Source organism: Schistocerca cancellata, chromosome 3, assembly GCF_023864275.1.
Source record: "Schistocerca cancellata isolate TAMUIC-IGC-003103 chromosome 3, iqSchCanc2.1, whole genome shotgun sequence".
NCBI classification, from domain to species: domain Eukaryota; kingdom Metazoa; phylum Arthropoda; class Insecta; order Orthoptera; family Acrididae; genus Schistocerca; species Schistocerca cancellata.
In genome coordinates this window covers 170970611-170992937 of record NC_064628.1, presented here as the reverse complement: position 1 = coordinate 170992937, position 22327 = coordinate 170970611, and the positions used below count along the sequence as shown (strand labels likewise).

At 38.8% G+C, this 22327-nt stretch overlaps 1 protein-coding gene across 1 annotated transcript in view; it reads right to left on the bottom strand.

Moving 5' to 3' along the window:
* LOC126176184 (MAP kinase-activating death domain protein) overlaps positions 1-22327 on the bottom strand; it is a 545775-nt gene that overhangs the window by 94021 nt on the left and 429427 nt on the right. The window contains exon 34 of the mRNA XM_049923326.1: positions 13990-14169. Coding sequence (XP_049779283.1) covers positions 13990-14169 — 180 coding nt within the window. The remainder of the gene's footprint in view (positions 1-13989; positions 14170-22327) is intronic.

The following is a 22327-nucleotide window of genomic DNA, read 5'->3' as shown; positions in this document are numbered from 1 at the left end:
AGATAAGGGCTAGTAGAAATCCTTGGGTAACAGAAGAGATACTGAATTTAATTGATGAAAGGAGAACATATAAAAATGCAGTAAATGAAGCAGGCAAAAAGGAATACAAACATCTCAAAAATGAGATCGACAGGAAGTGCAAAATGGCTAAGCAGGGATGGCTAGAGGACAAATGTAAGGATGTAGAGGCTTATCTCACTAGGGGTAAGATAGATACTGCCTACAGGAAAATTAAAGAGACCTTTGGAGAAAAGAGAACCACTTGTATGAATATCAAGAGCTCAGACTGAAAATCAGCACTAAGTAAAGAAGGGAAAGCAGAAAGGTGGAAAGAGTGTATAGAGGGTCTATACAAGGGCAATGTACTTGAGGGCAGTATCATGGTGATGGAAGAGGACATAGATGAAGATGAAATGGGAGATATGATACTGCATGAAGAGTTTGACAGAGCGCTGAAAGACCTAAGGCAAAACATGGACCCAGGAGTAGACAACATTCCATTAGAACTCCTGATAGCCTAAGAAGAGCCAGCCCTTTCAAAACTCTACCATCTGGTGAGCAAGATGTATTAGACAGGCGAAATAATAATTCCAGTCCCAAAGAAAGCAGATGTTGACAGATGTGAAAATTACTGAACTATCAGTTTAATAAGTCACAGCTGCAAGATACTGACACGAATTCTTTACAGACGAATGGAAAAACTAATAGAAGCCAACCTTGGGGAATATCAGTTTGGATTCCGTAGAAATATTGGAACACGTGAGGCAATACTGACCCTACGACTTATCTTAGAAGATAGATTAAGGAAAGGCAAACCTGCATTTCTAGTATTTGTAGACTTAGAGAAAGCTTTTGACAATGTTGACTGGAATACTCTCTTTCAAATTCTGAAGGTGGCAGAGGTAAAATAGAGGGAGCGAAAGGCTATTTACGATTTGTACAGAAACCAGATGGGGCATGAAAGGGAAGCAGTGGTTGGGAAGGGAGTGAGACAGGGTTGTAGCCTCTCCCCGATGTTATTCAATCTGTATATTGAGCAAGCAGTGAAAGAATCAATAGAAAAATTCAGAGTAGGTATTAAAATCCTTGGATAAGAAAAAAAAACTTTGAGGTTCGCTAATGACATTGTAATTCTGTCAGAGACAGCAGAGGACTTGGAAGAGCAGTTAAACGGAATGGATAGTGTCTTGAAAGGAGAATATAAGATGAACATCAACAAAAGCAAAACGAGGATAATGGAAAGTAGTCGAATTAAGTCGGGTGATGCTGAGGGAGTTAGATTAGAAAATGAGACACTTAAAGTAGTAAAGGAGTTTTGTCATTTGGGGAGCAAAATAACTGATGATGGTTGAAGTAGAGAGGATATAAAATGTAGACTGGCAATGGCAAGGAAAGCGTTTCTGAAGAAGAGAAATTTGTTAACATCGAGTACAGATTTAAGTGTCAGGAAGTCATTTCTGAAAGTATTTGTATGGAGTGCAGCCATGTATGGAAGTGAAACATGGACGATAAACAGTCTGGACAAGAAGAGAAGAGAAGCGTTTAAAATGTGGTGCTACAGAAGAATGCTGAAGATTAGATGGGTAGATTACATAACTAATGAGGAGGTATTGAATAGGATTGGGGAGAAGAGGAGTTTGTGGTGCAACTTGACTAGAAGAAGGGATCGGTTGGTAGGACATGTTCTGAGGCATCAAGGGATCACCAATTTAGTATTGGAGGGCAGCTTGGAAGGTAAAAATTGTAGAGGGAGACCAAGAGATGAATACACTAAGCAGATTCAGAAGGATGTAAGCTGCAGTAGGTACGGGGAGACGAAGAAGCTTGCACAGGATAGAGTAGCATGGAGATCTGCATCAAAACAGTCTCAGGACTGAAGACTACAACAACAACAACAACAACAACAACAAGACATGTTCCATAATTCTATGACAGACTGTTGTCAATGACATAGGTCTATAATTGTGTGCGTCTGCCATTCTTAAAAAATGGAATGTCCTGTGCTTTTTTCCAGTCAATAGGTGCCCTTCATTGCTCAAGCGACTGACAATAAATTAATGCTAGAAAGGGATCAAGTTCTTTTGCATAATATTTGTTGAATATTATCGGTGTCTCATCTGGTCCTGACGCCCTTCTGCTACTGAGTGATTGTTGTTGTTTTTGTATTGCATGGCTGGTTGTCTCAGTATCTGACATTTTGCTGTCTGTACAATGATTGAAATGAGGGACCATGTTATGATCTTCCACAGTGAAAAAATTTCGGAAGACCAAATTTAGTATTTTGGTCTTTTCTCTGTTATCTTTCATTTTGGTGTAGTATGGTCACTGAGTGAATAAATAGATGATTTTGATCCACTTACTAATTTTATATACAACAAAAACCTCATAAGGTTTTTACTCACATCAGTTGACCAAGTTTTACTTTCAAAGTCATTGAAAGCTTCTCTCATTGTTCTCCTTACCTTCATTTCACTTCGTTCAGTTTTTCTTTGCCAACTACATTTTTACTTCTCTTGAATTTGAGATGAAGTTCTCTTTGTTTAGGTAGCAGTTTCCTAACATGGTAGGTCATTCTCATCCCTTAAGACCTTACTTGGAACGTACTTGTCTATAGCATACTGCACGATGCCTTTGAATTTTTCCCATTTGTCCTCCACATCTTCATCCTCAACACCAAATATTTGATGCTCACTGCTCAGATATTCTGAAATTTGTATCCTGTCACTCTTGCTAAGCAAATATATCTTCCTACCTTTCTTAACATTCTTTGTAAGACCCGTTGTCATAGATTCTATCATAGCCTTATGATCACTGAGACATTCCTCTGCATTAACTGATTCGATAAATTCAGGTCTGTTTGTTAGAAGGAGTCTAAGATGTTACCCTCACGAGTTGGTTCTCTAACTATCTGCTCAAACTTATTTTTGGACAAGATATCCAGAACAATCCTTGCCTCTGGCACCAGTTTTGATAGCATGATACTCCCAATGTATAAGTTGAAGTCAGCCGATATTACAATGGCATGATCAGTAAAGTTATTAACAATACTCTGAAATTTCTGTCTGAAGCACTCTATGAGTAGAGCTCCTGACCCAGGTGGTCTATAAAAGCATCCAATTACCATTTTTGACCAATCTTTGATACTTATCTTTGCCCAGATTAATTCACAATCAGAATCTGTGATAACCTTGCTATATTTTATTGAATTCTTTACTGTAATAAACACGCCACCACCACTAGCAACTAACCAATACTTATGATAATATTTCAGTCTTAACTTAGGATTTCGTTGTCATCAACATCCAGTTTCAACCAACTTTCTGTCCCAAATACTACCTGTGCATTATAACTTTCAGTATGTGATACTAATTCTGGACCTTTCACTGGATGTTCCTGCAGTTTACTAAAATGCTGTTAACCTTTTCTGTCTCTGATCTGTGTGGACAAACATACTCTGATGACATTGTGGCTAATTTATCAGGCAAATCATCTTTGATCCAAGGGAGGGTTCCTCTAACCTAAAAAAGCTCCGTGTGCCTACCACACAGACTCAACTACCCTAGCAGCTGCTTTCTGTGTGTAGTGCGCACCTGATCTATTGAGGGGAACCCTACACTTCTACACCCCATAGCGGAGGTTGAGAGATTCACATCTGATACTGTCGCACAGTCATCTGATCTGCTAGTTTTGACCTTCCACTCTGCTCCAAACCAGAGGACTGTGATCAACCCTGGGTACAATGTTACAAATAGACAGCTTAGCCTGCACCCTGTGTGTGATGTTAGTTGTCTTCACAAAATCAACTACACATGGAAAGGAGCCAATGATGCCCTGTTGTCATTTGTACCGATATGTGCCACTATATGCAGCTGGTTGCACCCAGTGTTCTCGACAGGGCAGGGCCTCCTCCACATCACAGATGAGACCCATCCTGGCAAACATACCAATTGTACACTGGCACTCTTTCCCTTCTTGCCTGCTATTTCTATGGGGGTTCCATAACCAACCTAACATAGGAGCTCCCAATGACAAGCACATCCAACCTCTGCAACGGGCAGGAAAATCAGCTGCTGGCCCAACAGGAGAAGCATTCTGTGCTGGTTCAGAGTTGTCATGAACACTGGGTAGCACCTCATACCTGTTGCTATGTCATAGGGAGCCAGCCGCAGGACCCACTCCCTCTCTCACCTTCCGTCCTGTGGCATGTGAACCCACCACTGCCTGCCATTCACTCTCAAGTGAGGACAGACCAGTCAGATGATGTGTATCAGATGATGCAGTGACACCTGGGTCACCAGGGGATTCCAATGGCACCAAAGGTGTCACACTTCTCATCACCCACGTCCCAATGTCACCGCAACTTTGAGCATTAGCCTAGAGCATGCTGACGGTAGCGAATACAGCTTCCAACTGTTTAAAAGGACAGCAGATAATTCTCTTTGTGTCCCCTGACACAAGCAAAGTCCCTAGACATATCATAGTGGGTAAAAAATAGATATCAGATCTCGAATGGCTAATAGTTTGGAATGTATGCAGAACAGAACGATGAGAATGAAGCAGCACTAAAAACTGCTCTGCAGATTTCTCGCTATACCCTGAGATGGCAAGCTCTTAAACAGAATAAATTTCTCTACTGAATTAGATGTATGTACAGTTACCTGTTACTAAAAATTCTGCTTACCAAAAAGCTACTGTATGAGATAAGTATGCAAACTAGAATGCACCGATCTAAACTATACACTGTGTACCAGTATGAGATTTAAACCTAGTGGTGTGATATGGAGCTTCTGGTAGTGGAACAATTACAACAGAAAGCTGCCTTACACAAGGATATGCGCCAAGACTTATGCAGAAACAAAAAGTTAATAGTAATTTGCTAACCGCTAGTCTACAGTAAAATACACAGGTATAGTTCACTTGTTTGGAGAAGCACACAAAAGAAACAGAAACAAAGCTAAATTACTGTGTATAGACAAATGCTGCTGCTACCACTGCTCCCGCGTCCATTTGGCTCAGCTTGTGCCGGTACAGAGGTTCCATAGAGCCCTGGACCCTTGTTTATTATAAGTGATTGTATTCCACTCATAAGTATTCCATGCAGCATTCCAGCAGTGCAAGAATTAAATTGGGGCAATACTCTCAGATCTTTCTCTGTAAAGGAACATTTGAAGGTGGAGTTCAGTATTTTTACCCCACAATTTTAATTCCTGTGTCATCTATGTGTGTATGAACATTAACTTTGGTGTCACTCACATCATTTACATATGAGCTGAATCGGTTTGGTTTTTGTCAGAAGATTCTGGCAAGGAAGTCAATGGAAGTTCACAAATTGCCCCTCTGAAAGCCAAATACATTTCATTCAGCATTTCACTATCAATATTCCTATATTTTGTTTTACTTTTATTGTGCACTGGTCACTATTTCTTAAGATGTTTGCCAACAGAAACTGTATATCATATATGGTCGTTCATGAACTGCCCTGCTAGGTAAATGTTTCAAGTTTCTCCTTGAGACATGACACTATTCCATATTTATTTAGCTTATTGAACAAGTAAAATTTTATAATTGTTTTAGCTGCCATTTCCACTTTGTTAATCATTGTTGCTACAACTGTCTCATGGGCACTGAGACTAGTTTCATCATGAATACTGTCAAAGAGATTAGGTCTGTTTGTTACCATTAAATATACAATATTTCCACCATGTGTAAGCTTTTGAACTATATGTTCATATTCCACTCCATGCACTGGGTGCTGAGTACATCCACAAGCTTGCCACCACTCAGACACTTTTTCTCCCTGGGGGAATAATTAATATTTATTTACACTATTTACTGCAGCCCATGACAATAATGTAGTCTCATAGCAGAGTGCTAAAATGCTGATGAAGGTATGGAAGAATGGAGTCAGAGCTGAGGCAACGTTATGTTCCCGCATTTTACATTTTCCCACTTTTACATTCATTTTTGTCAGTCACAATGCAATCTTATCCTCTCAATACAATTCTTTCTTGTCATTAAGAATATCATCTTACACCATTTCCTGAATTTTAAGTTTTCTTTGGCATTTTCAAGACCTTTAACACTGATTTTCAACCAGATTTCTGGAGAAGTGCATCATATTCCTGCTCAAAATCATCCTTGGCAAAAAGCAGAATATGCAGTCTGTATGCAAAGTTATTGTTCGTGTAACGTAGTGTTAGTGCAGTTTCATTGTCTGTGTGTTGGGTCATCGCCACCTGCATTATAGGTTTGCAGTGTTTGCAAGGGTGGAAAAGCATTCTGAGTCACTGCTTTAATGACAATCACAATCTGATGATAGTGACTCTAGTAGCAACCTTCCTTTTGCTCATTTCATTGTATCACAACAGCTTTAATTTAATTTCACAGTCTGTTATACAAATTAACACTGTTTTTAAAGACAGCTATATCTATAATTAACTTTCATGAAAAATTGTTACCTCTGCATGAAATATGCTAATCCATAATAGGTGTGCAGTCTTAGGCTGGTACAACCTGATGTCAGACGTAAACATTCCTCCTCAAGATGTTCCGTAACATGATGACAATTTCTGGCCCCTTTCTGACCAGGATGTCTGTGACTCAAGTGATCTCCTTGTTGGCAACAAGCTGTAGGTTTCCTGACTATTGTTCTCTGTTAAGGAAACCTGCCAACTTGAGGGTTTCAACCCATATTGTATTACAAATCAGTCTCACACTAGAACTTGAATATTATTTGTCTGTGAAAGATGTTTTAGAACATGTAGCATCAAACCAGTCTCTAGAATGAAGACCACAACAACAACAACATTGTCAAAGTGGACTTTCTGATGAAGAACTGTTATGTCTCTTAGAGAATTTTGATACTGAATTGGAAATCGACTTCAGTGATGATGAAAATGATTTTGTGCCACAGACAAATGAAGATCAAGATGAAGACATTGTGAATGAAGAGGGATTAGTGGAGGACACTGATCTATGCCAATCCTCATCTCATCCACCACAGTAGGCCCAAGTGAGTGCCTCTAGAAAAATGGTCACTAATGGTAGAACTGAATGGGAGATCAACAATTTTTCATATTCTGGAGGAACGTCGGCTGCAAACTTTCTAAAGGAGAGAGGTGATACCACTCCTTACACTTTTCAATGTGTAGACGACTCTTTAATCAGTTCTTTCTGTCTTATTTTTGATGAAGCAACATTGGGTCTCATAAAGAAAACAAAGAATAGAATGTTTGAAACTTACTAAAAAACAATGATTGGACCATGTCACTTGAGGAACTAGAAAAATTGATAGCCATCATGCATGCTCAGGGTGTCATTCGTACAAGAGGTATGTCTGTGGGTAATCTCTGGTCTCATCCTTGGGGGCTTACTTTCATCAAGGACAGTATTTCAAAAACAGATTTCAGGAACATCTGGGATTTCTCTGTTTTGATGAAAAATCAAACCGAGCTGTCTGCCTCCACCCAACAAATTCAACTCTTGCGTCTGAAATGTGGGGAAGGTTTACTGAAAACAGTATTCATTCTTACCATCCTGGAGAAAATATAACTGTGGACGAGCAACTATTACAAAGCAAAAAAAGATGCAGGTTCACTCAAATCTTCACCAATAAACCAGAAAAATATGGTCTCAAATTCTGGACTGCTACCACTGTGACAACAAAGTATGTACATAATGCTTTTCCATAACTCAGAAAAGAGGAATGCATAGAGAGAAGAAACCAATAGGAGATTATGTCATGTCTCATGGGGATATTTCTGAATCAAGGAAGAAATGTGACAACAGACAACTTCTTCATATCTCTTCACCTGGCTAAGAAGCATGAAGAAAAGAAAACTCCCTTAGTTGGTACAGTGAGCAAAATACAGTACATCACGAAATTCCTGATGAGGTAAGGACATCAAATATATAATATCCTCCACCACCATCCTGTGCATGACTGGCAACACAGACTGCACTATGATACTACGATCAAGGAAAGAAGAATAAAAATGTCATTCTTCTTAGTATGCTGCATGCTAAACTATCAATAAGTAAACATAACATTTTACAATGCAGCAAAGCAGGTTGATTTAATTACCTGAAAGACTGTATGTAAGGAGAAGGCATGTCTTTACATCATCTTGGACTTGGTGACAATAAATATGTGGGTCATCTACAAAATAGTAACAAACAAGAAAATAGTAAAGAAGAAGTTCGTACTAGAGCCGGCAAATGAACTAAAGGGAATAAAAGAGGAAGAAGAAGAAGAGAGAAAGGAAAAGGATACACGTCAAAAATTATCTAGAAAGCAGAAGAAGTTCCAGACCAGCCTCTGCAAGGGCAACAATTCCAGTGACAACTGTGTAAAGTGCCTCAAGACCAAGTGCAGAAAATGTGTGCAAAAAACCTGGGTTAAGTGCATTTAGCAGTTTCCCATGACTTGAGTAAAAAGTAGAATAAAGCCATGTATGGAACACATGTGAGAATAATATGGACCATATATATCAAACGTGTTAGGACATTCTATGAATCGTTAATAAAGGAAAGTTTACAGTCTAGGAAAATTATTAGCATTAACAACAACAAACATGTAAGATATTTTGTTGTTGAAATAAGTCATTAATATAGTAACCATCATGTTCCAAAATTATTTTTATAATACAAAAATGTAGGGATTAGCATACATTAAAATAAAGGACTACTTTAAATCACATATGAAATTATTGTATGTGAGGTAAAACGATTCCTTTCTGCCATTTCAGGAAGGTCAGAAACATCACCAGTCTAGTGTTAATTTATGAATATAAACAAAAATATGATACAGGTTACAAAACGAATGCAACATGGGAAATGAAAAAAGCCACAGAAATCAAAAAATTTCAAGAAAATATGGAGAAAAATTCACGATGAAGAAAAGGGTAAAAAGGAAAATAATGAACTACAAATGAGAAAAATGATACTATATGGTTCTAGAGACCTTTCAAAGTCTTAAACATTTATGATGTATACATAAATATTGAAGCAGTGAATGAAAATTTGTACCAAAACCCAGACTAGTAACTGGGTCTGCCAGCTGCTGTGCCTGAGCAGTACTAGGAGCTTCAGTCTGGAACTGTACTGCTGCTATGGTCACAGGTTCGAATCCTGCCTCAGGCATGGATGTGTGTGATGTCCTTAGGTTAGTTAGGTTTAAGTAATTCTAAGTCTAATGGACTGATGACCTCAGATGTCAAGTCCCATAGTGCTTAGAGCCATTTTTTTTTCTTTTTTAACTGGGTCTCCTACTCACTAGGCAGATGCACTAACCACTATGGCATCCTGGCAAGTGCCTTTGCAAAACTGCATGGACTATCCTAGCATGCCTCCTTCCTCAATCCAAATTCCCATTCATGCCTCAGCTCACTTGGTATTCCTCATAAACTTGTAAGCAGCATTGCAGAGGTTCTCCAACTGTATTGGAATAGTATCTTGGCATTGAACGAAATGTGGGATCCTGTCTGAAACCCAGGCATAGGTGCTTTGATCAAATTAAATTATATGATTACAGAGATTGTTTCAAGTCTCAGACATCTACTTACAGACAAATTAAAGCTGTATGGTACACCATGAGTTGACTCTGCATCTTTTTCTTCCAGGGCTCATTCCTTTCCCGACATCATAAGATAAGAATAACTCACAGTCTAACATAAAACTTTAATAAGTCAGTGCCTTTCCCTTAATTTCCAAATTCTTTACATGCTCTTCTTCATACAAAACTGGAATATGACAGGGGATAAAATTTGTAAGAAAAATATAGTTGCAAGAGGTCATGGATGGGTGCTTGGACCACATTGTCCATAACTTCCTTAGCAATAATGCACTTCTAAGACTTGTTTGATGCAACTCTCCACACTACTCTATCCTGTGCAAGCTTCTTCATCCCTGAACAGTTACTCCAGCATACATCCTTCTGATTCTGCTTACTGTATTCATCTCTTGGTCTCCCTCTATGGTCTCAACTACTTCTTGCCTCAACTGCCCCTGAACTATTATAACTGCTGTCTGGTTTCTGTAAAAATTGTAAATAGCCTTTTGCTTCCTGTATTTTACCCCTGCTACCCTCAGAATTTCAAAGAGAGTATTTCAGTCTACATTGTCAAAAGTTTTCTCTAGATCTACAAATACTATAAATGTATGTTTTAACCTTCCTTAACCTATCTTCTATGGGAAATCATAGGACAGTATTGCCTCACCTATTCCTACGTTTCTCCAGAATCTTAACTAATCTTCCCAAGGTCGGCTTCTACCAGTTGTTCCATTCTACTGTAAGGAATTCATGTTAGCATTTTTCAATCATGACTCATTAAACTAACAGTTTAGTAATATTCACAAGTGTCAGCACCTTTTTTCTCTGGAACTGGAATTATGTTGTTCTTAAAGTCGGAAGGTATATTGCACACCAGATGGAAGAGTTTTGTCATGGCTGGCTCTCCCAAAGACTATCAGTATTTCTGGCAGGGTGTTGTCTACTCCCAGGGCCTTATTTCAATTTAGATCTTTCACTGCTCTATCAAATTCTCCCTGCAGTATCATATTTCCCATCTCATGTTCGTCTACATCCTCTTCCAGTTCTACAATATTGTCTTCTCCCTTGTATAGGCCCTCTACATACTCCTTCTACCATTCGACTTTCCCTTTTTTGCTTAAGACTGGTTTTCATCTGAGCTCTTGATACTCATATAGCTACTTCTCTTTTCTTCAGAGGCCTCTTTAATATTCCTGTAGGCAGTATCTATATTTCCCCTAGTGATATGTGCTTCTACATCTTTACATTTGTCCTCTAACCATTCCTGCTTAGTCTTTTTGTACTTCCTATCAATCTCATTTTTTAGATATTTGTATTCCTCTTCATCTGCTTCATCTGCTGAGATCTTTTCTTCAAAAGCCTCTTTAATATTCCTGAAGGCAAGATCTGTAATTCCCCTAGTGATATGTGCTTCTAATTCCTTAAATTTGTACTCTAGCCATTTCTGCTTAGCCTTTTTGCACTTCCTATCAGTCTCATTTTTTAGACATTAGTATTCCGCTTCATTTGGTTCATTTGCTGCAGTTTTGTATTTTCTCATTTCATCAGTTAAATTCAATATCTCTTGAGTTATCCAAGGAATTCTATTAAGCCCTGTCTTTTCACCTATCTGATCCTCCGCTGTCTTCACTATTTCATCTCTCAAAGCTACCCATTCATCATCTTTTGTATTCATTTCCCAAGTTCTTTTCCATTATTGCCTAATGCTCCCTCTGAAACTCAACAACCTGTGATTCTTTCAACTTATCCAAGTCCCATCTCCTTAATTTACTACCTTTTTGCAGTTTCTTCAGTTTCAAACCACTGTTCATAATCAATAGATTATCCACATTCAGCCCTGGAAATGTCTTACAATTTAAAATATGGCTCTGAAATCTCTGTCTTACCATCATATAATCAATCAGAAACCCCTCAGTGTCTCCAGGTCTCTTCCACATACACAGCCTTCTTTTATGATTGTTAAACCAAGAATTAGCGATCGTTAAATTATGCTCTGTGCAAAATTCTACAAATCCTCTACCTTTAACTACTGTCGCATTCCACTCCCCACTACAATTAAATTTTCATCACCTTTAACTCTCTGTATAATTTCTTTTAACTCATCATACATTTCTTCAACCTCTTTATCATCTGAAGAGCTACTTGGCATATAAACTTGCAATACTGTGGTGGGTATGGGCTTCATGATGAATTATGAGACAGAAATTCTGGCAATTACCTTCAGGAGGTGACAATCTGGCATTGTTAGCAGACACAAATCAAAGTAAAAATGATAATATTAAGAAGGTTTTGAAACTATCAGTTCCTTCCTCAAGCAGGGAAGGTTAAAAGAGAAAGGCAGGTCACTCAGGCTCCAGTGTGAGAGGAATCCACCTAGAGCGAATTTGAGGAAATAACTAATAGTTCCAAAAGCTAGAATATGGGCATCATTTTTACTTTTATTTGTTTATCAGTAGTACTATGTATATAGTCCAATAAGAAGTTCAAATATATGTCTTAAATACTGACATTTGAAACAATCATTTTTAAATCAATCTGCTGGTACCTAGCAGTTTAGCAACCTTTTTCTGCTCTAACCGTTTCTTGCCTCTTTCTTTCCACCTATCTTTCCATCTTCCTTCTTTTCTACACTTCCTTTCCTTCACAATAAGTATGAAGTCTGGGGTCTCATAAAAATACTGAATTATATTGTGTGTCTGGTTATCATAAACATCATCACTTTTAAGATTATTGTAGAGAAAGGACCATTCCTTCAAGTGAACACTTGTTTCTCAGGATCTTACTGTCATTGAATAACAGACTATTACTTGCTACAAACACATCATGAATTGTCTATGAGTTTGGTGATGTTCATGGTACAGTGGTATCAAAAATTATTTACAAAATTTTGTGAGATAAATGGTATCTAGACACTAGATGTAGATTCACAGATGTATGCTCCGTCTTTGTAATTAAATGAAAGTCAGTTTGTTTTCTGTCATATGTATTTTTTTTTTAATTTATGAAGCATCTTCAGTGGCTTTTGTCCATTTTCTGATGACAATTATACAGTCATGTCAGGCATTTCCTGTAAAGGGCCAGCAACTTATAAAAGAGGGTTGAGTGGCATCACATGGTGATCAAAAGAATGTCTGGCATGTTTTGTGCCAACTGAATTGTAATGAATTGTATCATGGAGGGACATTATGTTACACAATAACAGATAAACACATTTTTGGGTCATACACTGACTGCAAACTTTACTAAGGTTTCAGACTACTAATGCACTACTGGCAATACAGAAATATTCATTGTGAGCAAAAATATAATATAGACATGAAAATGGAAGCTCATTAAGTTTTTCTCCACTCCTTCATGTATCAAGGAATGAGTTTTCAAATATGTGGTAAAAGACTGGAACTGTAATGGTATTACAGATGTAGCTAATAGCACTAATTTCACTAAAGTATGGAAACTTTTACAAGGATATTGGACATTTGATCTCACAGTTTAAGAAGATATATACAGGTAGTTGGATGTGGCCTTATAGTAGGAACAATTCTGGTATTTACCTGCAATAATTTTATGAAATCACAGAAAATCTAAAACAGGGTGGCCAGACAGAGAATGCAGCCTCCAGTCTGTTTAAAACAGTGCAACCACATTTTGTTCATCCCTAGGGTACAATACTGCTTTTATTAAACAGCACTGCAGAGAAGTTAGTCAATAATGTAAAAAGCTAGTGCTACATTATGCACTGATTTCTCAATACTGAGCAATGCACACACTACACACACATTATTTGATGATGTAACAGTACACCCACTATCAGCTGACATCACGATCATGACAAGTCATATACCATTGGAAAGCTGAGAAATCAATCTATTTCGTGGTTTATAACACATTTGATATCTTTTGATATTTTGTGAGTGATAAGCAATCAATCCATCAAGAAAACACCAACCAGAAATTGTGTAATGTGTCAAGGAAGGAAGACAAAAAGTAATACATGGTATGAGTGCGAGAAATTCCCAGTCACATTGCACATGCCTGTATTTTTCCAAGAACACCACACCAATAAAAACTTCTAAAACAGTATTACATTCAATCCACATATCACTTCATAAATAGTAAGGACAGATTTATAAAGAATGCCTATAAAAAATGATATAATTTTGGGACAGATGTGTAAGACAAAACAAAAAATTTAAACAGTAAATATAGGGTTGACTATGGGGAAAAATTTTAGAAAGTCAATGGATTAAAAGTTATACATTTTTGTCTACAACAACTGCAGAACTCAGTTTTTCTTGGGAAAGCAACTATCAGTCACCACTGTAAATGGAATTCACAATAACAAATCTTTTGTCTGTGTTTTCCCCTTCAACTCTTCAATACATTCATTTGTACACATAGTTTAAATGACAAAATACTGATGTTCTGTTTTATGCACATACCTTGCTGTTGGCAAAAAGCAGACCAACTCCCTCAAGACACACTTGCAGTAAGCCACCTTCACCAGTTCGCATATCTTGCACTGGGAACTCCCCTCCAAGTTCTACTCCGGCCAAAGCACCACTACCTCTTGCTGCTGCCCGCTCCATTGCTTCTTTTATGCAATAGTAGAGATCTTTACACTACAACAAAAAACATACATTTCATGATAAGATACAACTGTTACTAAAACACATTAGAATAGTAAACCAAGAAAAGCAGAGCAAAATAATGTGACTGCAAACATATACTCTGACAACAAAACTTGACTCGAAGAGGTAATTTCAGAATATAAACTGACATGACTGTCCCAAGAGGAGACTATATAAAATCAAGTTAATAAATGATTACCATAATAGAAATAATAGCTATAAAATACAACAAAAATTTTTCCATTCGCCATTATGTAATTTTTTTTATAGTTCACATAAAATGTAAGTGATCTCATGAACTTTTTTGTTTCATTTATTCATATGCAGTAGTCCTTCAGAAATGAAAGAGGAAATGGAGACATGGAAATATCAAAAAATATTTTCTTTCCTCTTTTTAATAGTCAAAGAGGCATTTTTTTTTTTTTACGAAATTCATATTAAATCTCAATAATTTCTTGCTTTGGCCTGCTAGCTCATCTATGAACATAACACTGGGATTGGTATTCTGTGGTGCACTTTTCAAAAACATTGAAATTTCAAAATGTTCTTAAAGTGGTCTTATTTTATTTTATTATTTCTATGACTACATTTTCCTAGTATGTGTCAAACATTTTTGATTTAGATTGCAAATTAAGATTTAATTCATCACACGAGTCTATGACAAATGACAGTGGAAATGGAAAATTAAAAGAATCAAAAACACTGTGACAATTGCCTCTACAATCCTAGAAGAAGGTAACAAAGTAAGATACACTGGAACTTCACTGAACAGGAGAAATTAAAGCAATTTGGAGTGGATATTGAATAACAAATGTAAACAGTGGTACACACATACTTTGTCTGTGTTAGTACCAATTCATTACTTATCTTGTATGTGTGTGTGTGTGTGTGTGTGTGTGTGTGTGTGTGTGTGTGTGTGTGTGTGTGTGTTATGTTTTGTCACAGATTAAAGAGATTATATCATATGGGGTTATTTGACGCTACAACTGCTGTTTGCATAGCATAAGGAATGGTTTATTTATGTTGGGGATAATTTGTCTAGGTATGAGTCATAGAGGTGCAATACACTGATTTTACAGGGCCTTCTGGATGATTCTAAAAAAGAAATAAATCAACAAATTGCTACAATAGACAGAAGGAAAGATTAATGTTTTGCAAAAATAACAGATATTGTCATATGAAGCAAAAAAAGTTTGTAAGGACATGTGCTCTACTCTGAATATTTCTGAAACAAACCATATCTTAAACATACTTTTTTCTACTACATTTGTCAGTTCTAATTGGAGGGGGGGAGGGGGGGGGGGAGCATGGTGTGCTGCGCAAGAGTTTACATACCATGGACATTCTCATTAATGGCAAACAAGCTAGAATTTCAATGAATAGAGTTAAGCTGGCCTACATGTTCAAAGAGGCATTGACTATACTGCCAAAGATTTCGAGACAGGAGAAGGAAGGTATTACAATCCAGCCTCCCATTCCACCACCACCTCAACCACATCAAGACGAAGCAAAACGCATGACTTGCTCAGGAAAATACGTTCATTTTCCTGCCAGTTACAAAGAAGACTTACCCCACTCCGCTCTCGCCAAGGGGGCTCCTGTAGTGACTACTACACACTGAAACCACAATCGGAACATGCAACAGTCACTTACATCAAAGTTTGCGCATCAGTGCAAAATGAAGGAAGAAGAATACCATCCTTATGCCGAGTGTTTTCGCCACTAGGGGCATGGTGATTTGCCTGCAGTGGCACGCCTCATTTGCTCTTAGAATAGCAGAGCAACTACCTATTTTTACTCTTTTTTGGAGAGATTCTGTGACTCTTGTTGTTATAGTAATGCTTGTACACAACTGCAAATGTGGAGTGTTAATAAATCAGTTTGAAGTTCCATCTCGTCTTTCATTGTACAGAAGTTCAAGTGCAGGATTTTCTCACATAGTTATATGTCCCATCAGTAACAATGATGCTTTGCAGAACATCTCTCTGAGTATACAGCAATTTGTTGTTCTTGAAATGATTTCATTGGGAAAAAAAGATACATATTACCATGTAACAGCTGACATTCAAATTATGTGAAGTAATGGGTGGTAATGTTCTAATGGACAATGTTTCATATATGTTTGATGCAAGTGTTTATTTGTTCTCAGATGGAGCAGCAGCATATAACACTACAATATGACATTTGGCTGTAAAAGTACTAAAATTTGAGGAAATGTCAGAGGTGACATCATGTTTTGAGAATTCCCAAAGAAATGCAAGTCCCTCTCTCTCAGTTATGGTGTACTGCCGCTCTCACTTAAAGAGTCCTGCTTGCAAATGCAATGGTTTCCATATTATCATGATAAGCCTCATCCACTTGGTACAGGTGTACACCCAATCCAAAATCTGCATTTTCGCATGCCAAGTTCAACTCTTTATTCAAGTCTTGATGTGAAAGTAATTGTGAGCTACAGAGCTGTTGCTTAATCTCTTCAAACTACTGTTGACATTCCTCAATCCACTGCAGAAGCTACCAGAGACAGTGAGAAAGAGCACTTAAAACAGTATTGGTCCATAAAAAAGCCAAAAGGTGCGTGAAACAATCTACACCAAAGCAGAAGATTTTATAGAGGACACAACTGGAATCTAATGAAGTTTTCCCAAGATTGTTAGGAAGGAACCTGTATTTAGATCAACCAATCAAAACAGAGGCAATAGCATCTTTGAATATATGTAAATTCTTGATAACAGTTCAGGAAAGCTGCTGGCAGTTCCGAAGAATAATTGAGAAGTTATAAAGGCAGCTTGGGGCAACTAGATAAGTTGTATGAATGCCGAGGAAGAAAAAAATCCAAATATGATAGAGGGCTATATGGAAACAGTAAGAGGAATGCTGGCACACAATTCATGGCCATCGATCAAATCGAGAGAACAAGAGAAAATTTGAACATGTTTTCAAGGTCACAGAGGCTACTGCGGACAGCAGTTCAAACAACTACACAGTAAGTTTAGTCGGCCAGCAGGGAACAGAATGTAAACAACACTGGCATGCTGTGGCATGATGAGAACAAGTAAAACTAAATCTCAGGGTCCTGAGGCAATCCAATGAGGAACAGACATTGTAGGACCAGTGGAAATGTCAACATGCAAGATTGAACATGCAGCTGCCCCAACTGATGAACTGACGCAGGAAAATAATGAAGTTCCTGATGAGACCATACAGCCTATAACAGAAGCAGATATTTCTGGAACCAGAGAAGATGTTTAATTTGACTCTAGAAGAAAAGTCAATGGTGTGCCGCAGAAGTTGTATATGAAATGGTTAGAGCACAAAGAAAGGATACCAAACTTTCCAGGGAATGTAATATGTATTAGACTTTCTGCAGGTGCAAAAATCACGGTAATTAAAGAGCAAATCTTAGTTACAATGAGGCTATATGATGAAGATTATGATGTATAGGCACTTGTGGTTCCTGTGTTAGCATTAGCCCGGGTATTAGGTGTTGACTGTTTGATGGACCACAAAGCTCATTTGACATTTTTGTAGAGGTGTAAACAAAAGGAAAGGAAGCTGTTGTTGATTTCAAAGGGAGACCTGATATTAGGGAAATGGTAAGAGTCACTATGTCATATTGTTTGTATGATTTGCAGTTAGCAACACAGAAACCCATAGAGGCAGAGCATTATGCAAGAAGCAATGAAGATAGAAAGGCAAGGCAGGCACAGAAGATCTTGAACTTGTAGTTGATAGAAAATACAAATCACATAACATCAAAACTGGGAAGAATTGAAACAGCTGATAGAGATTTCAAGAAGGCGTAAAGCAGATTTTTGTCAAGTGAGCCAGAAGTAATAAAGAAGGCAGAATATAAGCTTCAGTGAGAGAACGTGAAGCCTATTTTGTACCACCATATGCAATCCCATAGTCAAAATGTGAAACAATAGGAGATTCAGAAGAAGTTACAGATGGGAATTACTGAACAGTTGACAAGACAGTATAATAGCTGATTATTTCTGGTAGAAATGCGACATCAGATGTGTACTGGATGCATGTACAGTGAACAAGGTAACATTTGCACAGTGTGAAAGACCCAAACCTTTAGAAGAATTACTCCAGAAATTTCATGGGGTGAAGGTTTTTAGTAGTATCAATGACATGTGGTCAATATGCTGAACGACCCTCTTGCACAGGGATTAGATGGATAGACCACGTAACTAATGAGGAGGAACTGAACAGAACTGGTGAGCAGAGGAATTTGTGGCACAACTTGTCTAGAAGAAGGAATAGGTTGGTAGGACATGTTCTGAGGCATCAAGGCATCACCAATTTAGTATTGGAGGGCAGTGTGGAGGGTAAAAATCATAGAGGGAGACCAAGAGATTAATACACTAAGCAGGTTCAGAAGGATGTAGGTTGGAGTAGGTACTTCAAGATGAAGAAGCTTGCAAAGGATAGGGTAACATGGAGAGCTGCATCAAATCAGTCTCTGGACCGAAGACCACAACAACAACAACAAGGTGTAGTACATTGTACAGGGTAAGGGACATTGAGGAAGTACTATTTGATTCATCATATAGTCTTTATCAGTGTGTAAATTGGTCATCACAGGATTGGAGGCTGTGTATCCCATCACACACAACTGAAAGCTGGCATTGCAGACGATTTTTAGTAATGCCCATTTTGGTGCAGACAAATTTTGTATATTTTTTTGAATGAAAAGAAAGATTTGTAAGAATCTCTGCATGCGTGGTGAATGAAGAAATACAGAAGGTTCATCATGAGCATAAGAGACTAGTATTGTATTATAGGCATTGAGTGCCAGAATACTGTTGAGTTGGAAGCCATGAAATCTGGTAAACATGACAGAAAACATCATGTGGAGACCATCAAGCCATATCATTGAGAAGATGGAGTGACTGGTATGATCACAGTTTCTAACCACGATGTAGTGTAAAAAAATTTAGTGACGTATGTGACTCTGTGGATAGCTATCTTTGTGCAGTCACAGTTATTTATTAGTATGTAAGAGCATTTTGTGTGTTTAGACCTATGAAATGAGTACACTCAAAAATAGTGAAACTTTTTGTAGTACTGATAAGTGTTATTATTCTACATAATCCAACAATCTGCCTATACTCTGTATACATACGGTAATAAAATTTGTTTCATGTACCTATTTCTGCTCTGAAGTAGCAAGATGGCTCAAGTTTCCATTTTGTAACTAAAGTCTCACAATATGTTAGCACCTTGGAGGGTTTTTCCCTGACATATATATTAATCACTTTTATACTGCATTTTAGATATATGATGAGCACAATATCTGTGATGTTCATAGGCTCACTGACAATTTCTCTTAGCTATTTAATTTCATTTGTCCTGTTTAATATTAGCTGAGTACAGTGTAAGGACTATTACTGCTAGACTATAAGCTAAATGTATGATTCACAGGTCAGGAGTAGGTCAGCACTAATGGGGCACAGCTGCATTGTTTCATGTGTGCTAGAGATGGATTACCATAAGGTGGAGAGGACAGTCTGATGAATGGACATTGTGGCTGTCATATGCTGTAACAGCAGCTGCTTAAACTGCAACTGCTAGTGGGCAGTGCCGTAACACAGCAGCCCCTCCCCAATTATCCATCTAATGAGCATCACAAAGGTGCAGTACTGTGAATTACAAAAAAAATTCTTGTGAGAACTGTCAAGCTGAAGAGAGCATGCATGGTTGGTTGTTGTTGTTTTTTTTATTATTTTTTTATTATATATATATGGTTATAATAGAAGGAAACATTCCACGAAGGAAAAATATATCTAAAAACAAAGATGATGTGACTTACCAAATGAAAGTGCCGGCAGGTCGACAGACACACAAACGAACACAAACACACACACACAAAATTCAAGCTTTCGCAACAAACTGTTGCCTCATCAGGAAAGAGGGAAGGAGAGGGAAAGACGAAAGGATGTGGGTTTTAAGGGAGAGGGTAAGGAGTCATTCCAGTCCCGGGAGTGGAAAGACTTACCTTAGGGGGAAAAAAGGACGGGTACACACTCGCACACACATGGATGGATATGTGTGTGTGTGTGTGTGCGAGTGTGTACCCGTCCTTTTTTCCCCCTAAGGTAAGTCTTTCCGCTCCCGGGACTGGAATGACTCCTTACCCTCTCCCTTAAAACCCACATCCTTTCGTCTTTCCCTCTCCTTCCCTCTTTCCTGATGAGGCAACAGTTTGTTGCGAAAGCTTGAATTTTGTGTGTGTGTGTTTGTGTTCGTTTGTGTGTCTGTCGACCTGCCAGCACTTTCATTTGGTAAGTCACATCATCTTTGTTTTTTTTTTTTTATATATATATATATATATATATATATATATATATATAATAGAGGGAAACGTTCCACGTGGGAAAAATATATTTAAAAAGAAAGATGATGAGACTTACCAAACAAAAGCGCTGGCAGGTCGATAGACACACAGACAAACACAAACATACACACAAAATCTAGCTTTCGCAACCAATGGTTGCCTCGTCAGGAAAGAGGGAAGGAGAGGGAAAGACAAAACGATTTGGGTTTTAAGGGAGAGGGTAAGGAGTCATTCCAATCCCGGGAGCGGAAAGACTCACCTTAGGGGGAAAAAAGGAGGGAAAAAAGGACAGGTATACACTCGCACACACACACATATCCATCCTCATATACACAGACACAAGCAGACATTTGTAAAGGCAAAGAGTTTGGGCAGAGATGTCAGTCGGGGCGGATGTACAAAGGCAAAGATGATGTTGAAAGACAGGTGAGGTACGAGCGGCGGCAAATTGAAATTAGAAATTAGCGGAGATTGAGGCCTGGCGGATAGCGAGAAGAGAGGATATGCTGAAGGGCAAGTTCCCATCTCCGGAGTTCTGACAGGTTGGTGTTAGTGGGAAGTATCCAGATAACCCGGACGGTGTAACACTGTGCCAAGATGTGCTGGCCGTGCACCAAGGCATGTTTAGCCACAGGGTGATCCTCATTACCAACAAACACTGTCTGCCTGTGTCCATTCATGCGAATGGACAGTTTGTTGCTGGTCATTCCCACATAGAACGCTTCACAGTGTAGGCAGGTCAGTTGGTAAATCACGTGGGTGCTTTCACACGTGGCTCTGCCTTTGATCGTGTACACCTTCCGGGTTACAGGACTGGAGTAGGTGGTGGTGGGAGGGTGCATGGGACAGGTTTTACACCGGGGGCGGTTACAGGGGTAGGAGCCAGAGGGTAGGGAAGGTGGTCTGGGGATTTCATAGGGATGAACTAAAAGGTTGCGAAGGTTAGGTGGACGGCGGAAAGACACTCTTGGTGGAGTGGGGAGGATTTCATGAAGGATGGATCTCATTTCAGGGAAGGATTTGAGGAAGTCGTATCCCTGCTGGAGAGCCACATTCAGAATCTGATCCAGTCCCGGAAAGTATCCTGTCACAAGTGGGGCACTTTTGGGGTTCTTCTGTGGAAGGTTCCGGGTTTGAGGAGATGAGGAAGTGGCTCTGGTTATTTGCTTGTGTACCAGGTAGGGAGGGTAGTTACGGGATGCAAAAGCTGTTTTCAGGTTGTTGGTGTAGTGGTTCAAGGATTCCGGACTGGAGCAGATTCGTTTGCCACGAAGACCTAGGCTGTAGGGAAGGGACCGTTTGATGTGGAACGGGTGGCAGCTGTCATAATGGAGGTGCTGTTGCTTGTTGGTGGGTTTGATGTGGACGGACGTGTGAAGTTGGCCATTGGACAGGTGGAGGTCAACGTCAAGGAAAGTGGCATGGGATTTGGAGTGGGACCAGGTGAATCTGATGGAACCAAAGGAGTTGAGGTTGGAGAGGAAATTCTGGAGTTCTTCTTCACTGTGAGTCCAGATCATGAAAATGTCATCAATAAATCTGTACCAAACTTCGGGTTGGCAGGCCTGGGTAACCAAGAAGGCTTCCTCTAAGCGACCCATGAATAGGTTGGCATACGAGGGGGCCATCCTGGTACCCATGGCTGTTCCCTTTAATTGTTGGTATGTCTGGCCTTCAAAAGTGAAGAAGTTGTGAGTCAGGATGAAGCTGGCTAAGGTAATGAGGAAAGAGGTTTTAGGTAGGGCGGCAGGTGATCGGCGTGAAAGGAAGTGCTCCATCGCAGCGAGGCCCTGGACATGCGGAATA